Source organism: Alosa alosa, chromosome 4 (genome assembly GCF_017589495.1).
Source record: "Alosa alosa isolate M-15738 ecotype Scorff River chromosome 4, AALO_Geno_1.1, whole genome shotgun sequence".
NCBI classification, from domain to species: Eukaryota; Metazoa; Chordata; class Actinopteri; order Clupeiformes; family Clupeidae; genus Alosa; species Alosa alosa.
Window position 1 is genome coordinate 18,218,737 of NC_063192.1, and position 19,055 is coordinate 18,237,791.

Sequence of the window (19,055 nt, forward strand, 5' to 3'; positions counted from 1 at the left end):
GTCATCAGGTTTCATTCTGAAAAGTCACAAAGTATGTGTCGACGCTTGTACATATGTGTGTATGTTCCTATGCATGTGTACTTCTACTGAAACATGAATGATTGATATGCAGTATGCATTGTTCACCTCTAATTCCGACATTTGCAGTGTCTGGATGCATTAAATGCTGCTGCAATAAAAGCTAATTAAACAATTATCACTCAATTAACTCCAGCAAGGCATCACAGACATCTGCATTCAGTTCCCTGTTTTTGTTTACTATATATACAATCACACATAACCTCAGAAAACCATTACCCAGGATGCACGTGAAGCACGGTTAATGTACAGTCCTGGTGATGGAACACTGTCAACATATATGTCCCTGGTGATGAACCAATGATTGAAAATCTTCTGATAACAACCTCCACACAGGCATAACAGCCTCCAGTTCAACACACACACACACACATAGAGAGAGAGAGAGAGAGAGAGAGAGGAATTAAATAAAACCAGACTAAGAACACTTCTCACCACATGTCTGTGTTATACAACATGTTGCACACACATGTCGCTACTAATGAAGTCTTTAATGACAGACCCTCTGAGTAAATGTAAGCACTGTTTCATCTATATCTTGTTATCATTGTAGTTACCATTGATGATCAACATGTGACTGACTTTAGACAGCATTTGGCATATAAGCAACCTTTTAAAACTGAATAAGCTTGCCTATTTTGGGTACTATTCAAACATTGGTTTGATTAAAACATAGCCAAACCAGTAGTTGTATTATGGATGTTGTGTTACATTATTACAAACCTATTTGTGGAGATATTTCTTGATAGTAAATCAATAAATAAATAGCCTAAATAAAATAGGGATAAAACTATTTGAAACCCTGAACATAATCAATAACTTTTGGCATTTTTGGCTGCAGTTAAATATTCCTCTTCAAATCTAGCCTACTCTGTTTTCCAATAGCCTTGGCTATTCATAAGTAGCCTAGACTATACATGCACATCAAATTCTGCAATAGTATTTTATTTATAACAATAAACAAACATGCTCGTCTGTAGAACAGTGCAATTCGCGAATCGCGATAATGACTCTTAAATGGGTCACTGTTAAAATAAAATGTATAATCTGTAATACGTCTATTGTTCAAAAATTAGTAAGATTGATTGCATTACTTTGGTGTTTTGTGAAACCGCAAATAGACGTCTCTGCTGGTGTGCAACATGAATTTGGCAAGACGATAGGCTATGGAAACGTTTCAGTTAAAACTTCACCACTGATAGACAGTTGGCAGGTTATTTGATGGTGATACCTAGCATTTTCTTCGGTTTTAAGTTTGCTTCACTTCTTTTCTCTAGTCAAAATTAACCAAGCCGTTGTGTCTCTACCCAAGCACTGCCAGGATGCAAAGAGTTAAATAAACCTCATATCGCAATGCATTCTGGGATCGTGGATGATCTGCAATGGCGGCTAAATGGGGAGAGTTTAAACTTAGCGTTTTCATCTCGTTATGTACAGTAGTCTTTCCACATATTTGGACGGATGCCACAGCAATAAAGTGGGATGAAAATGGATACATTCTGTATTGTCCATGCATGGGTAAACAGACCTTTATACTTAACATAATGCTAATGTAACATTGTAGCTCTGATCATTCAGCATTGTAACTAACTTCAGACCAGGCTCAAAATCTCACTCAGCAATAGATTGAAAGCTAGATTGTGAATGACTACGTTGTTTGACTCCATGGGTTACTTATTGTGTGCGATTTAAGGTAACGTTTTAGTATTAAGATAAACCCGAGCCTACGGCATTGCAAGTTTAAGATAACATTAGTGGTATTTATTGTGCTGTAACAAAGTGTCACGATGAGATAATGCCGTCAACTTGTAATTTGTGAATGTATTGCTTTGTGTGACAGGCCGATTCGGCAATCAGGCGGACCACTTTCTAGGGTCGTTGGCCTTTGCTAAACTGCTGAATCGAACGCTCGCGGTCCCCCCCTGGATTGTTTACCGACATCACGCGCCACCACACACTAACGTAAGCAACACACGCCCGACTCCTCTCTTCATGTGCCCAGACCCCTATAGGCCAGGTTATCAAATTGAGTTGGGAAGGAAGGATTATAAATACATCTCATGTGGGGTAGCCAGTCTGGGGAACCATGCATTATTGAAGATTCGATTGTATTTGTTGTACATATAGGCTATTTGTTTATTTAGTTGTTTTGCTCAAGAATGCAGGGTGCATCACAAGCAAATTGAAATGTGAGCAATGTCTGCTAACATGTTCTAATGTGAAATAGAGAGCTGTGGAACTTACTAGTCGATGTTTGCGTCAGGTCCATGTCCCATACAGGGAGTTCTTCCAGCTGGAGCCTCTGAGTCAATACCACAGAGTGGTGAGCCTGGAGGACTTCATGGAGAAGCTGGCACCCAAACACTGGCCTCCGGGCCAAAGGATGGCATACTGCTTTGAATCGGCTGCTCAAAGGAGCCCTGACCAGAAGACTTGCCCCATGAAGGTGAGATGTGTGGGACACAACCACTCACAGTGGTGAGCCCCAGCTGTTTGATGGGCAGGGGTGAAAAAATAAAAAGGGATAACGAAAAAGCTACCATGTATCAAGTATGATGAAAGAGATTTAATTTGTCATGGAAATTAACATTATGCTAGGAAATCCAATTAAAAAGTAACAAGACTCTGCTAAACTAAAAACCTTAACATTGTTTAGCCTACTTTTTGCAAACAAACATGGTTAACTGAATATAATGTAACCAATGTTTCTAGGTTAGATTTTATTTTTAGTATTATTCTGGCAGGTAAATGCAGCATGTTTGTGTCTTCATTAGGAGACCTCCCTAAGGTATTGCAAATTGGGACAATCTATACTTCACCACATCCCATTTTATTCACTAGAGCAGCACCTACTTTGGCACTTCTCTTTGCTTTCTCACCTGTAGTAGCCTATACTATGCAGTGCGTCATTCCACTGCACTCTGTAGTGGAAAGAACACCCTTTGGATCACTGTCATGTAGGGGCGGCATACAAAGCACTCCATAATGGCACCCTTTTCTAATGGAAGGGCACACGTCAGGAACAAGTATAAACCGTTTCAAGGAGCACCTTACGTTAAATCATTGCATTACATTTTCAACACTAGAAGGGCACACATTAAGACACATATATAATATACCTGTAGTAGGCACTGAAACATTTTTCCCATATAAAGGCCAACAAAAAGGACACTTCTGAGGGCACTTTAGTGATGGTATCAATAATGTGACCGAATTTCGGTTCATCCCAAGAAAGTAAAGTGTCTTATAGGAAACCATATTGGTAACGCACTGAGCAAGCAAGGCCCTATGCACTGATGGTGCAACTGATATAGGTATAATTGAGGTATTCCTAAAATATGTCAAATATTATTTTTCCTTTTTTGGTATAATCATAGAATGTTCACAAAATGAAAGTGGATAAACACTGCCATCTGTGGGTCATTTGAAGTTACTGCATTTGTGTCTCCTAGGATGGGAATCCTTTCGGCCCATTTTGGGATCACATTGGTGTAGAGTTTGACAAGTCTGTGCTATTTGGTGGCCTGTCCTTCAGTGCTTATTTTCAGCCTCATTGGATAAAAAGGTATATATTAAATCAAAGCATGTCATGCATTGTGTGATGAACTTCCTTCTGAATAACACCCACTGCAGTGAAGGCAATAAAAAATTACTCTTCGCTCTCCCTCTCAGGTTCCCTCCTTCGGAGCACCCAGTGCTGGCCTTGCCTGGAGCTCCCGCCCAGTTCCCTGTCCTGGAGGAGCATGTAGGCCTTCAGAAATATGTGGTGTGGTCAGACCGCCTGGTGCAGGAAGGAGAGGGGCTCATGTCTGCTCACCTAACCAGACCCTATGTGGGCGTTCACCTCAGGATTGGCTCTGACTGGGTGAGCTGAGATCATGTTAACTGTTCAGCATGAAGTACAGCTTTAAAACTGAAAACCAGACATACTGTAATACATTTTTATTTGTCTGTACTCACATTGTTCTTCATGCATTTCTTTATGCAGTCATCACGTTTATGTCTGTGCACTTGCACTTTGACATGTAAGTCAAGTAAGACCAGCCCTCATGCTTCTATGTCTCACCCTACTGTTCCATTTCTCACACGAACCTCATAGCAAAATGCCTGCAAGCTGCTGCAGAACGGAGAAGCTGGACCACACTTCATGGCTTCTCCACAGTGTGTGGGTTACGACCGGCAGACCGCTCTGCCCCTCACTATGCCCATGTGTCTGCCGGACCTGGCAGAGATCCGACGAGCTCTCAAACTCTGGGTCAAGAAGACCTCTGCTCGGTCCATCTACATAGCAACCGACAGCGAGTCCTACAGTTCAGAGATCCAGAAAACCTTCAAGGCCAATGTAAGATTCTATAGGAAAAACATAGACTCTAAAACACTCCACCTTGCACCACATACGTTTCAAAATAGCTACACCAGTCATCAACGACCAATTAAAGTGTGATAAAACTTGTATTACTATAAAATAAAAAAAAAAAACGGGTACTCCATTTCAAAACTTGTAATATTACAATACAATTTGAAACTATTTTTTTTACAGTATTTCTTTTTCCTGGTTAGTTGTCCATCTAGTCATTAAGACAAGTTCAAGAAAAGAGGGTTGTCATTTGTTTGGCTTCATAGGACTGCTACTAATGGCTCTCTATTGGCATGTTTTCATTCCTAGGTAAAGGTAGTCAGTCTGCGTCCAGACACAGCACAAGTAGACCTCTACATCCTGAGTCAAGCAGACCACTTCATTGGAAACTGTGTGTCCTCGTTCTCTGCCTTTGTGAAACGAGACAGGGATATCCATGGTCGCCCTTCCTCATTTTTTGGCATGGACTACCCAGAGAGAAGAAGAAAGAATGATGAATTGTGAATATTTCCAAAAGCAAAAAAGATAGGCCTGCATACCATATGAAGAATGCCAGGGTGGGTTATTTAGCTATAATTCTTAGGTATAACAAGATAATGGACTTGATTGCCATTTATATATTTTTTTTATTATGTTCAAAGTTAGGAAGAATGTGAAAAGGGAGGATCGATAACCAGCAAACACTGTTTTCCCCTCTCAACAGCATGTTAGGTGTCCTCTTAATCAAATTTTTGCACAGTCAGGATCTTTGCACGCAGTTCATCTCAGTATTTATCTCCAGCTCAGCTGCCATTCTCTCATGTTCCCTTTAGTATGGCTATCTAGGTTGTTCACTGTTAACTGCAGACTGTCTGAGCTACAGATTTGCGCAGCACAGTATTTTCATATGATTCTATTGAACCTGACGCATTGTGTTTGTATGTTTGTTTGTTATGGTTACTACTCTGTTTGTTGTCAATTATGTTTATCCTGGGAGCCTAATATGGTGGAAAACAACCCTTTGATGGGAAGGCCATGGATGGGGGTGTTTAGGGGGTTGGGTGAAGTTATGAGGGATGCACTTGACTTTCTCCTTAGCAGTGGAAACTGAGCCACTGGGGAGAGGGGTAACTGATCCTGCAAACCCTAATTATAGAGCTTGATGCTGCTGCTGTTGGTCTTTGCCATTTTGCCCAGGGAGCTGTAAAGAATAAGCCTGTTCATCAGTGATGAACCGTACTTTCATATCACATATTGGTCTTACGTGGAAATTAATTTTACCTGTTTCATGTGTTAGTCTCACAGCAACAAGGGAGTGACTGTTTTACAATTCCTTTTCGAATAAGCTCATAATTTGTATGTTTAACTCTGTGTAATGCAGTTGTTCTCAAACACCATCTTATGTTTTGTTACATCAATTATGGACCAAAGAAATCTCTCCGTTGATGATGGGATTTTTTTTTTTTTTAATACAGTTTAACATTTTTTTTTTTTTTTTTTTTTAAAGAAATGCAGTCATTCAGTGTCAGATCTGTATCATCTAGCCTGGCTTAATCATAGCCAATTTACTGTTATCCATTCCTTAATTTGTAACGTTTCTGTTGACATTCATTACAAATGAAACACTCTCCCCTTCTAATAAGACATATTACCTGACCAGTAGGAATTCAATTATTTGTGTGTGGGTCGTTAAGGGGACAAAGTGATTGGCTTTTCTGTACTCTTCGCCACAGCTCTCCTCATCCGGGACAGAGTCATGCGTGTCAGATAGCCTACCAGAGGGAAAGCGATAATGGCTGACTGACTGGGGTGGCTGGATTGTAGGCAGCTTTCTCTTGATCGCGGGGCTGCTGGCTGCTTGTCGGACCTGCTTCTTGTTGTCATGTCGACGTCTACCTCCCCTGCTTTCGTAAGCTGCCTTTTCTGACTATTGCTGCGATAAATAAGCATAGGCCTACATCTGTCTCGTCTGGTCGTTAGCTAACCCAGCGATAGGACGTGCACTGGGATAAATTGTTTTGCCGTTGCTAGGCCCCTGGTTCGACTTTCTTGTGCAACCCCTGTGATCCACTCGCACGCTAGCTTGAAAGCTAACATAAAACGCACTGTCATCTATTTTCATGTCTCAGTGTAACTACTGTTGTTGTTAAGTTATCCTCTCTACTGTTTCGAATAGTGTAAAGGTTAATAATGTCAATAATGTAGCCCGGAGAGGCATTAGTAAATTATCTAGACGGTTTACTTACTTTAGCACAACGCTATCGTGATAGCCGTCCCCACCTATGCGAGCTATCGTTATAGTGTATAATTACGCGCGTGTTAGCCAAGAGCCTGGTTTATTTGAGACGGCAACGACACCACCGGTAAGCCACCCTCTTTAACATAGCAAAATCTGTAACAGACAGTAAACAATGGCTTTGTCGTAGTTGTATTACAGTTAATTAGCCAGCTAACGTTACCTGGGTTTACACCATAGCAACGAAACAGGAAAATCATGTTGCACAGGAATAATAATTAGCTAGTAGTCGCATGGCAACATTAGCTTACCAGTGATGTTAAGGTTAACGTTAGTTATTTGAACGTCATTTTTAACATGCAATTTTAACGTTAAACAGCTTTGCTTAGTGGCTAATGTAAATATGACAATCAGCTAACATGTCAATCGTCATTGGCACTGTCTTTGTTTTTGCCTTGGAGGTTGTTTTTATTGACCGCTTGTTAGCGTTAGACACGATTTACATTCTGCCATGTAGCAGCTAACGTTAACGTTTCGTTAACTTACTGTGTCTTGCTATGCACGTAATGCTACCCTATAAAGTGATGTTTATCCCTCGGCTCGGACATTATATGGAGGTACTGATCAGTCCCTGATTTGTTATGATTATCTTATCGCCATCGTATCGCTTATTTGGCGTCCAAGCAACGCTAACATTAAGTTACAGTCAATCACCTGTGATGCAGCCCATCTAGAGTGCTGTAGATTGAGACCTTGATGTCTTGGCAATTTCATGTTTAAAGCCTGACGTTTTTTTTTTTTTTTATTACTTGGTTGAGTCAGGAGATGAGAATGATTACTTCAACTATCGATTTTGGTTGTCAAGTGAAGTTACAAAAGCCAACATTCACACACGTTTGCCTGTGAACTACGAGCAAAAGCGTTTGACGTCAATTTACAAATTGTCCCATGTCAGTAACACCTGTAAAAAAATCCTGATCCGATTTGAGATAAGCTTATGCAGGGCATCTTATCTCACAGTTGGTGCTGATTAGCCTAACCCGTGATTTTGACAAGGCTAGTTTGATGTAGGCTATGATGAGGCTTGTTTAAAGTAAACCTTTAAACTAACATATGGTAAGCAATGTCAACCGAATTCATAATTGCATCGGCCTTTTTGCTGATACAGTTGACCTGTTCTCAATGTTGTCAATCCTGTAAAATTTAGCTGAAGACAGTGGACAGTCCTCTGAAACCTTATTTATGTGAAACCAAAGGCTATTTGGGTCTGCAGACACTCCCCCAGGCTATCAACATTGATGTTGTCCATCTGTAATAGTGCTTGACCCTATTCACTGGAAGAGTTTGAGACCATATAAGGATCACAATGCAATGCACATTAAGATTTCCCACAGTGATATCAGGAGCAAGGTCTTTTTAAAAAATGCATTACAAGTTCTCTTTTATTAGCACATGTTCTAGTTTTGTGTCTCTTCAGATTTTGAAATGTCCTCGTTTAATTTATTAAGCAACTTTTTTTTTACAGGCACAGATGCTGGCAGTACTATCACTGTGAAAACAATCACAACATACTTGAAGCACAAAACAGCTGCAAGCCAGCAGACCTTTGCTTTGGCATCTGAATCACGTTCATCATGTCCAGAAGCAAAAGCGCCGAGTCAGTGAAGGTGGTGGTCCGCTGCCGGCCCATGAACGAGAAGGAGCGTGCGGCTAACTACGAGAGGGTGGTGTCGGTCGACGTGAAACTTGGCCAAGTCGCTGTGCGGAATCCCAGAGGAAGCTCCCCCCCTAAGGTTTTCACCTTTGACTCAGTCTACGACTGGAATTCCAAGCAGGTAGACCTCTACGACGAGACCTTCAGGCCACTGGTGGACTCGGTGCTGCTGGGTTTCAATGGTACCATCTTCGCGTATGGCCAGACCGGTACCGGTAAGACTTACACCATGGAGGGTGTCCGCAATGACCCCGAGAGGAGAGGCGTCATCCCCAACTCGTTCGAGCACATCTTTACGCACATCTCGCGCTCGCAGAACCAGCAGTACCTGGTGCGTGCATCCTACCTGGAGATCTACCAGGAGGAGATCCGTGACCTGCTGTCCAAGGACCAGTCCCGGAGGCTGGAGCTGAAGGAGCGTCCTGACACAGGTGTCTATGTCAAGGACCTGTCATCCTTCGTTACCAAAAGCGTGCGCGAGATCGAACATGTGATGAATGTGGGCAACCAGAACCGCTCGGTGGGTGCCACCAACATGAACGAGCACAGCTCGCGCTCACACGCCATCTTCGTCATCACCATCGAATGCAGCGAGACGGGCGTGGACGGCGAGAACCACATCCGCGTGGGCAAGCTCAATCTGGTTGACCTGGCGGGCAGCGAGCGGCAGACCAAGACCGGTGCCCAGGGCGAGCGGCTGAAGGAGGCCACCAAGATTAACCTCTCGCTCTCCGCCCTGGGCAATGTCATCTCGGCGCTGGTGGACGGCAGGAGCACGCACATCCCGTACCGCGACTCCAAGCTCACGCGGCTGCTGCAGGACTCGCTGGGTGGGAACGCGCGCACCGTCATGGTGGCCAACATCGGGCCGGCCTCCTACAACGTGGAGGAGACGCTGACCACGCTGCGTTACTCCAACCGTGCCAAGAACATCAAGAACAAGCCGCGCATCAATGAGGACCCCAAGGATGCGCTGCTGCGTGAGTTCCAGGAGGAGATCGCCCGGCTTAAGGCGCAGCTGGAAAAGAAATCCGGCCGACGGAGGAGGAAGCGCAGACGCCGGAGGGGCGGCGAGGCCGGGGACGACGGCGCAGACGACGGAGAGGAGGACGACGACGACGATGATGATGATGATGATGAGGAAGAGGTGGACTCTGGGGCCGAGGGGGACAAGACTGACTACTGGCACGTCCAGCAGGAGAAGCTAGAGAAGGAGAAGATGGCCATTCTGGAGGACCACAGCCTGGTGGCGGAGGAGAAGCTACGGCTTCTCAAGGAGAAGGAGAGGAAGATGGACGACTTGCACAGAGAGAAGGAGGCCAGCGAGCTGCTATCTGCCAAAATCAAGGTGAACAAGATGCTTTCCTCAGTCGCTTTGCTAGCTGAGGGGTATTGGCCTTGCAGCATATTTTTTACACTCATACTTACTTAAGATCTAGATATATGAGGGGCCCTGTGCCATTTATATTATCTGCACTTCTGGAACTAGGCCAGCTTTCTTTCTGGGACTGTCTAAAAGAGGAAACATGGCTAGAAGCACCGAAGTAGCATTTAGAAATGGGACACCGCATTTGGGGCATTTTCTTATTGTTTTGATCTATACTGAATGGAGTTCTTCTGTTTTGCTAATTATCTGACATCACCCTTTAACCTTTCATTTTGTCATCTTTCCTCATTCAGGCCATGGAGAGTAAACTACTAGTTGGAGGAAAGAACATTGTTGACCACACCAATGAGCAGCAAAAGATTCTAGAACTGAAACGAAAGGAGATAGCGGAACAGGTATGGTCTGATTTGGTTGTGAAGTCCAACGTCATGGGTCCAAAATATTTTTCGTCAAAACACATTTACCAGCGCAGTTACCCGGTTTTCGCAACTTATAAACCTTGTCACCATCACCTCTGTTTTAGTGAGAGTAAAACTTTAACAGAGTAATTACTGTAGCTGTGCAGCCAGATGATATAATCAAGAGTAACGTCCAGGCTTCTGCAAAAAATAGAATTTTCTTAAAGGCTACTCTGAAGACTGGAGAAAAGAGTTTATTTTCTCTATTGTCTACGGAGAAAAATGAGCCGTTGGACCATAAAAGAATTTATTATCCCATTATTGCATCATCACTTAATAACCGAATAGTGTCCTAGCGAAGCTGCACTTTCTGTAACATCAGAGGATTCCAGGTGACCACTGTGTTTAGATTCATGTTAAAAGTGTGTGTGTGTGCGTGTGCGTGCGCGCATGTGTGTGTGCGCATGTGTGTGTGCGCATGTGTGTGTACGCGTGTGTGTAGAAACGGAGAGAGCGTGAGATGCAGCAGCAGGTGGAGTGCCAAGACGAGGAGACGTTAGAGCTGAAGGAGACCTACAGCTCTCTCCAGCAGGAAGTGGACATTAAGACCAAGAAGCTGAAAAAGGCAAGTTCACATGCGTGCAGAACATACATGAGTAATGTCTTTCCGCTAGGCTGTATTTGTGTAGTTCTCCTTTTCACTCTCTCTCTCTCTCTCTCACTCTCTCGCTCTCTCTCTCCCTCCCCTCCCCTGTAGTTATCTCTTCCCTTATTTTCTTCTCTTCCTCATTGCCACAACTCACTCAATTGACCTTTTCTGTTTTCCTCTCCTTCTCCCCTCTCTGTTTTTTTTTTCTCCTCGCCCTTCAGCTCTTTGCCAAGCTGCAGGCAGTCAAGTCAGAGATCCAGGATATCCAGGACTCGCACATTAAAGAGAGGCAGGACCTGGAGCAGACCCAGAACGAGCTCACCAGAGAGCTCAAGCTCAAGTAAGGACCCTCCTCATCTGTATAAAAATACCCCATTATTTCATGCAGTTGTAAATGGGGTCCTCTAAGTTACAACCTTAATCGAAGATCTTTCTCTATTCTACTGAATTTATACATTCACTAGGTCAAATTCAAGACTCTCTTCCTCAGTGGTTCCTCATTGGTGGCATGAGTTGCCCAGACTTATCTGTTCAGCATACACCATAACCGTTAACCAATCTGGCTCATACAGTCTGGCCCTCTAATCATCCTCTAGTGTAATTGGCTCATTCATTGATTCCCTCACTCTCCATCTCAAGCTGGTGTGTAGTGAGCGTTCTGGCGCATAATGGCTGCTGTGCATCACCCAGGTTGGTGCTACACATTGGTGGTGGTTAGCGATGTTCCTCCTTCACTGTGAAGCGTTTTGGGTGTCTCGAAAAGCTCCAAATAAATGCAAGTAGTTGTTGTTGTTACTGCCCATTAGGCTCTAATGTCTGAGCCTGTTCCCTCATGGTCAGCCATATATCTCCCTCCATACACCAATGCCTCATTATCCTAAAAGGCTTCCAGGAAAATAAAATCAATGTGTTCTTTGGTGCTAGTATGTGTTTGGTTAATTGCTGAACTCATGTTTCCATCCGGGATTGACGGTTGTAATTGGTTTTTGATTTAACAGCAGGATGCACAGTGCTGCTCTCTGCATATCTTACGAAAGACATTGAAAGCTTCCTGACCTGATTAAGTTTCACAGACAGAGGGCCCCCCACACACACACACACACACACACTCACTCCATCTTCATCTCATTTTCCGATTATTCATGTTGTCTGCCTGTGTGAACAGTCTGTGTGTGCAATTTTGGATAAGCTAACACCATAACTGGTCAACAATAGGAGACTGCTCTGACAAGTCATATTGTTGGGGCTCATTGTGTGACCATTGTGTTCTTTGTGATCCTGCAGGACTCTGATTATGGAGAACTTCATCCCCCTAGAGGAGAAGACCAAAATCGAGAACAGGGCTTTCTTTGACGAGGAGGATGATTGCTGGAAACTTCGGCCTATCACTCGAATAGAGAAGTATGTCAACAGTGCAGTAGCTGCTGCCAACAAAACTCTTTCAAATTCATCATGCAGTTTCCAATTTGAACTCTAAAGTAATAATAATAATAGGGTTTTAAAGTGAGGAATGAGATCATTGACGGCACAGTTCCATAAAAAGACACAGCAGTCACCTTGTATTAGATGTCCCCAGTGTGACTGCAGCTTGCATATATGGAAAGACCGAGAAACTGTCTTTTTAATATGGTGACATAACCAAGGATTGTTTCTGGTAAAACTGGGGCCATAACAAGGCTGAAGGAGAGAGTACTACACGTGCGCACACACACACACACACACACACACACACACACACACACACACACACTCACACTCACACTCACACACTCTTGTCTATCTGACTATCTTGACCAGAAATGATTTTCACTTTTTCACCCTGCGTTTTCATGTTCAGAAGATGAATTGTAACAATTTAATGAAGGTGTCCGTTATGCAGAATGTCCAGTAGTTCCAAGTATGGCAAGTCATTTAATAAAAGACGAGACAGACATAAGGCATAATAGGTAACATGGGAAAATGTTGAAGTCCTGTTAGCCTACAGGAAAGTGCACTGAAGTCACAACATATTTTTATGTTTACGTGTCAGCGTGTTCTGTCTCTTTTAGGAGTTGAAAGTGATTTTTATTTTGAGTTTCCCTTTAAACACAGCACTTCATGTAGCCCTTTTAGTGATGCTGAAACTCCAAGAAAGTTTGAACTATTTTTTGCCCACAGATTTACAGATTTGTTTTCAGTCCTTAGGGGATCACTGTAAATTTGATGTGTACTGCTGGCCATGTCCCCCGGTTGCAGAGTGGTACTCTCCAGAGATATGACGCATGCATTTTCTCTCTCTCTCTCTCTCTCTCTCTCTCTCTCTCTCTCTCTCTCTCTCTCTCTCTCTCTCTCTCTCTCTCTCTCTCTCTCTCTCTTTCTCTTTCTCTCTATCTCTCTCTCTATCTCTCAGTGATCAGAAGATGATGACGAGGCCTGTGTCTGCGGTGGGTTACCGGCGGCCGCTGAGTCAACATGCTCGTCTGGCCATGATGATGCAGCCAGATGTCAGATACCGGGTAGGCCCTATGAATACACTCTCCCACACATACTACAGTATGCACACATGAGGATATACTATATATAGCCACCTGTCACAGACAATGATGTGAGGCACCTCTGCATACCTTGTATAGAACAGAAATGAACATGTTTGATAATGTTATTGCCCAGTTCTTGTACAACAATACTTGAAGGGTTCAGATGCAAAACCCTCTAAATCTGTCTGACCACTTTTCTTTTAAACCAGGAAGAGAGTGGTATTTAGCGGGTTTTGAAGTGAAATAATTTGATGAACGTATACGATGAGTGGAGAGCATTCTCTCACCATCGTTATCTAATTTTTGATGGAGGTGACATTTAGAGGCTTTTCCATCTTCTCTTCACTTGTTCTGGTAGGCATTATGTTTCCTGGAGTGTTGATGTGGATCACTGTGCATTCCCTGGTACTTAGGTCAAGCTGGATATAATTTTTTAACAAATTATAATACTACATTTTTTACTGGAAGTAATTGAATTCACACAGTTAAAGTTTGTAAGTGTATGAATGCCTATAAGTCTATCTTTCTATTATTTAGTGGTTTTTAACGAATTTGAGGAGCTTATGTACTTGTTTTGTTTTTGGCACTCACTTTGGGGTCGAGATCTTTTGCTGGCATCTGCAGGAATCAACCTCAGACAGCTGTCTAGCATGCCCCATTCAGATGTGTTGTGCGCAGCTGCAAGATGTGACACTGTGATTGTAAATGTGGATCATGCAGTGCAATTTTGGAAATACAAGCTTGTGTTGCGCTGGTAACAATAGGTTTAAGATTGTTAAAGTTGCTTTTGGTGTGTGAACTCTCTTAAGAGGTGTTGCGATATTTAGTGGTGCATTAACGCTATTTCAGAAATGCATAAACAGTGCTTACATGCGTCTAGCCTCCACCACAGCCCTGCTTGGAAGTTATCTGAACATATTGACTAAATCAGTGAAGGAGGCATCATGAACAGACTTGAAACCATGTAGTGTGTAAACAATTATGTCTGTTTGCACTCCATTGAAGTGCAAAGACACAAGTAAAGTGGTAGAGTAGTGCAGGGAGGGTATATGAAATATATTGTACATTATTTCCTTGGAATGTGGTCATGTACAGACCATCTGTGTATGTAGTCAATGCTGTTCCCATTGGAAATTATTTTCTCCTCGGATTCTGCTCTCTCCACCTATGTTTCATGTTCTCGTCAGCTCCCAGCCCTCATTATCCACGGTATTTGTGAGCCAACTTTGGGCATCGCGATGATACTTCAGTATTCAGAAATCCTTTTTTCTATTTCTGGCCGAAGCTGCGTTGTGTTGATTTTAATGTGATGTAATCCTAAGCCATGAAAAGGTAAACTTATATATTTTTTCTGTCAGTCATATAGTATATAGAATATCAATATTGAGTGCAGAATTGTCATAATTTTGAAATAAATATTAGTTGAAGCATATTCCAGTTAGCCTGCTGAGACTGCACTAGTTATTATGTAAACAGAATGGACAGAAGATGAAAACCAAACGGAAGTAGGGTTCCATGAATAAGGTGGATTGTCTGTTGCCTGTCATGTGCCCCTCTCTTCTATCTTGTTAGTCATTACCCCTTTCATTTTTCTCATATCGGCCCTCATATTCCTCATAGCCCTGTTGGCTATTTTTGTCATTGTTTGCTCCATATTTTGATTCCATGCCTGCTGTCTCCTTTTGTTCTTTCTTTCTGTCCTTCCCTGTCAACCTATTTTCGACTTCCATTCCTCCTACCACTACCTCTGTTTCTCTCCACACACTCTCTTGTTTGTTACCTTTCCTCTATCCACTCTTGTTATTTTTCATTATCTCTTTTTGTTGTTCTTTATTTCACTCTTTTTTTTCTTCTTGAAACTTTTCTCGTTCTCTCTCTCTCTCTCTCTCTCTCTCTCTCTTTGTCTGTCTTCCTTTCTTTCTTTCTCTCACGTCTCCTGTCCTCCTTCTCCCGCGTATCGTGAGCGTAGCGCAGTGACGAGCCCTCTCCCCTCTTGTCTCTCTCCTGCTGGCCCAGGCTGAGAATATCCTGCTGCTGGAGCTGGACATGCCCGGCAGGACCACCAAGGAGTACGAAGAGCCCGTCATTGCGCCCAAGGTGGCGGCAGCTGGAGGGCGCTTTTCTGCCCGGCGAGGCGAGATCCAGGTGGGCCTTGGCCCGCCCGCTGGCCTGGCGCCCGGCAGCCTCGGCCTCGGCCTCCGCGGCCTGTGCGGCAGCCTCAGCGCCAGCAGCAGCGCTGGCAGCCTCGGTGCCATCAGCCCCGGCTCAGTCGGCCCTGCAGGAGGCTCTGCCAAGAAACCCAAATCAGGGTGAGGGAGACGGGGCAGAGGAGGATGGGATGGGTGGGATTTAGATATTGAGAGAAGATGAGACCAGAAATGAAAAGTAAGAGCATTGAAAGAGAAGAGCAGTAGGAGAAGAGGAGACTGGGTATGTGTGAGTGGATAGTAGGGGTGGGGAGATATTTTATTTGTATTCAGTATTTATTCAAAAGGAAAAATTATATATAGGACTGATATTGTGATTAATTTTAAGTATGCACATATTTACTTAATTACAAAGCTGCATGCTAGCAAAAAAGTTGACTCTCCATTAATACATTGCAGAGAAGGGGGAAGGCGAGAGAATGTGGGGGATTGTAAGTGAAGGTGGAAGGGATCACGAGAGCGGGATGAGGGAAAGGGAGGATTAACACCCTCCTGTGCACTTAATTAGACATGCATGTGCGCGTGCAAGCTTTCTTACCTCGAGAGCAGGCTCCTCTCCTGCACGAGCCTTGAGCTATAAAAAGACTGGATGGGTGTAAGTAGAGAGGCATCATGTGCCATTATTCCCTCAAGGGAAAAATGCATGAAACTCAAGAACGCATGTCTCTCTTAGTGTGTGTGTTTGCCACTTTGTACCTGTCTTGCGTGACCTTTTTTTTTTGTCTCCCCGTCTGCCTCTCCTCTAGCCGTCCGAAAACCGGCAAGAAAGTGAGCACCCCCACGTCTGCACACAGCCCCTCCGCCGCGGGTCACAGCCCCCTCTACCCACAGTCCCGCGGGCTTGTGCCAAAGTGACCACCACCCCTGTGGACCACCCCCTCCCTGCCATCCTTCCTAACCCTTTCCCCTGGCTTGGCATTGGATACTGGACTATAATGAATGATTCTACGGTTCTACCAACACCTCCCCCCCCTACCCTTCAATATCCCAAGCAATCCCAACCTCCAACCCCTCCAAGACCTGTCTACTTCATCTGTTGACCAACTACATTTCTGGAGCCTGACATGATGTTAATGACTCATTGTGTGACCAACGATACATTTACCCCCAGACCCCCCTGAGTTCTACATTATCAGGTGTTCACAGCATCCTTCTACTAACAATGCAATTTTAACCAAGAGCAAAAACACTAGCAAACTGGACCTCGCAGAAACCACCCTTCCCATGAAGAAAAAGGGGCGAAGTGGGTGATGGCATCACTGTGAGACAGTGATATGTGGCACAAGTAGAAAGGAGGCCTTACTGTTCCCTCTCTGCTACATGGATTCTTCAGAAGTCTTGCTGTTATTTTGCTGAACTTTAAAGAAACTGAAGACATGCTGGCATATGTGTGGTCCTTACTTGAACATATAGGTCTGTTCTGTCATGTCTTGTCAATATGTATGTATGTATGTATGTTTGCGGGTGTGTGTGTGTGTGTGTATGTATACATTTTTGTGTGTATTTGAGTGTATGTTTCTATCTGTGCGCTGTAATTGACTCTTTGTTACAACTGATGTGTATGGGCAGCTGGTTTTTGGCAACATGGCGTCAGGTGTCAAATATGGTGCTGTCACCGTGTACGCACGCATCAAGGGGTGTGCTTTAGTGTTTGTGAGCTTCTCTTTTACAACTTCCAATTTTAGGTTTACAAATTTTAGCACCGGTATGGAAAACTGAGTAGTAAGTTCAGAGGAGACACAAGCTTTAAAAACAGGCTTTCCTCTGAACTCGAGCAAGCCCTGCTGATGAGTCTTAGCGACCAAGGCCTATGACTGTGTGTGCGGCCAGCCTGACGTGTAAGCAGCGCCTGCACTCTGTCTGCCTGAGAAGGAAAAAAAAAAGATAGGAGCCAAGGTGGACGAAAGGTGAACAAAGGTCAGTGCCAACCAAAAACATCAGGGTTCCAAGGTGCCTTAGAGTCCCCACAACTTTTTAACATTGTAGGAAGAAAAGATTACACAGAAAAGAGAGTGGTTCTCTCTTGGGCCCTTTAAGTGTCCCTTGGATGGAAAGAGAGAACTCCAAATTGTTTGTAGTTGGGAAAAGGTTGGGTGTTTTAAAGATGTAGCTTAGCTTAATGGCATTGGTCTGGTTTGAATACTTGCTGGAAATCTTTGGAGGGGCCAAGTATAATAATGGATAATCACCCACCCCAATCACCACTACCACTACTCAAGGTTAGATAGTGGACTTCCTGGGTTCGGTGTAGCCTATTGGCCCTTTCAAAATCTCCGATTGCTGTCCCCGCCACACCCTTCACAACCCCACAGTCCTGTACACAGAATGCCCAGGGTTGTGCCACTGCTTGCTGTTACTGCTGCTGTAGGGATCTCGTGCCCCATCCCATTTCACAAACCTAGCTTGCAGTATACGTGTCTGTGTAAAGAGCTGTCTATAGAGGAATTAATGCAGAATTGTTTTTGTAATTAAAAGAGAGAGATTAAAAGACTAAAGCAATATTAGACGTCATTAGAGAGGCTAAGTTATTGCAATACCACCTTCATCCCTTTCATGTACCAACAGTTGTAGATATGCTTTGTCTTGTTTTCTTTTTTTTTTAATAGATTCAGTTGTTTATTTTTTGATTTGTATTATTTAAAGTTGTGTAAATTTATTTTTGCATTTTTTTTTATCACCAATTAAATGTATTTAATACAGTTATTTCAGTACAGTACAGTTATTTCTACTAAGAAATGCTTTGCTTTGCGACAGTCTTTTAACATTTTGCAGATGCACAACTTTGGTTGTGGGAAGATCATATAATTTAGACATTATTGAATTGTGTGAGAGAATGAGTGTGTTGAGGATGAGGACATTTTATGTTTGCACATGAATTTTACAAATATTTAGACAAGATGTCTAAAAGGCTTAATAAGCCAATGGTTTGTTTCTAAGGACCCCTATGGACCATAAAATGCTAAAACACTACCTTACTCAGCATGACTAAACTCATTACTCTTCTTATACTGGTGACACAATGTGAATGTTTCCAATCAGATTCCTGAAACACTACATCCCATGTAGGTAGTCATATCCACTGAATTCAGACTGGTCTTAAATCTTAAATTAATTAACAAAAAACCCAGGGAAGACCCCCCCCCCCAATTGATGTGATAGGGCTGTTTTAGCCAACTTGGTGATAATGCTTATCTCAGTGCTTGGCTAAGCAGGAATGGAACAATTTCAATGTATTTCAATGTACCTGTTTCTTTTTTAAAATTAAAGAAAACTTATTATCTACTGCTTTTTGTAGGTGTTTATAGATGTGTATTACATCATTCAGCAATAGAAAGCAAACATTTTTGTGTACCATCTCTATACATATATATATATACTGTAACTGTTAATCGCTCAAACAGTATACTGAAATATACATTTCAATATTTTTGTGGGATATTCAGTGTTTACTCAGTGAAACCCTTCTTTCTTTGTGTGGTTTGCAGTAGGGGGGTTGTTTTTTCTAAGTATGATTATGTTAAGTACATTTTTTGA

At 43.1% G+C, this 19,055-nt stretch overlaps 3 protein-coding genes across 4 annotated transcripts in view; 2 read left to right on the forward strand and 1 right to left on the reverse strand.

The window, feature by feature from the left end:
- Window positions 1-2,342, reverse strand: part of plagl2 (pleiomorphic adenoma gene-like 2) — a 41,826-nt gene extending 39,484 nt beyond the window's left edge. Inside the window, exon 1 of the mRNA XM_048240266.1 lies at window positions 2,323-2,342. The gene's annotated coding sequence lies outside the window, so the exon portion shown is untranslated. The remainder of the gene's footprint in view (window positions 1-2,322) is intronic.
- Window positions 1,190-6,209, forward strand: pofut1 (protein O-fucosyltransferase 1). Of its 2 annotated transcripts, XR_007193284.1 has the most exons (8): window positions 1,190-1,596; window positions 1,919-2,040; window positions 2,342-2,524; window positions 3,531-3,643; window positions 3,751-3,943; window positions 4,178-4,420; window positions 4,745-4,992; window positions 6,148-6,209. XR_007193284.1 is itself a non-coding variant. In XM_048240270.1 (7 exons), exons 1-7 carry the CDS (start codon window positions 1,461-1,463, stop codon window positions 4,937-4,939), a joined length of 1,185 nt encoding a protein of 394 aa, XP_048096227.1. In that variant the 5' UTR covers window positions 1,191-1,460; the 3' UTR covers window positions 4,940-6,070. The 2 variants fall into 2 exon arrangements, 1 of the variants encoding a protein (XP_048096227.1); XM_048240270.1 differs by lacking the exon at window positions 6,148-6,209 and having other exon boundaries at window positions 1,191-1,596; window positions 4,745-6,070.
- Window positions 6,178-18,803, forward strand: kif3b (kinesin family member 3B). Its single transcript, XM_048240271.1, has 10 exons — window positions 6,178-6,323; window positions 8,176-9,712; window positions 10,045-10,146; window positions 10,652-10,774; window positions 11,020-11,138; window positions 12,083-12,199; window positions 13,188-13,293; window positions 15,331-15,473; window positions 15,546-15,623; window positions 16,268-18,803. Exons 2-10 carry the CDS (start codon window positions 8,285-8,287, stop codon window positions 16,374-16,376), a joined length of 2,325 nt encoding a protein of 774 aa, XP_048096228.1. The 5' UTR covers window positions 6,178-6,323; window positions 8,176-8,284; the 3' UTR covers window positions 16,377-18,803.
- The last annotated feature ends 252 nt before the right edge of the window (window positions 18,804-19,055 follow it).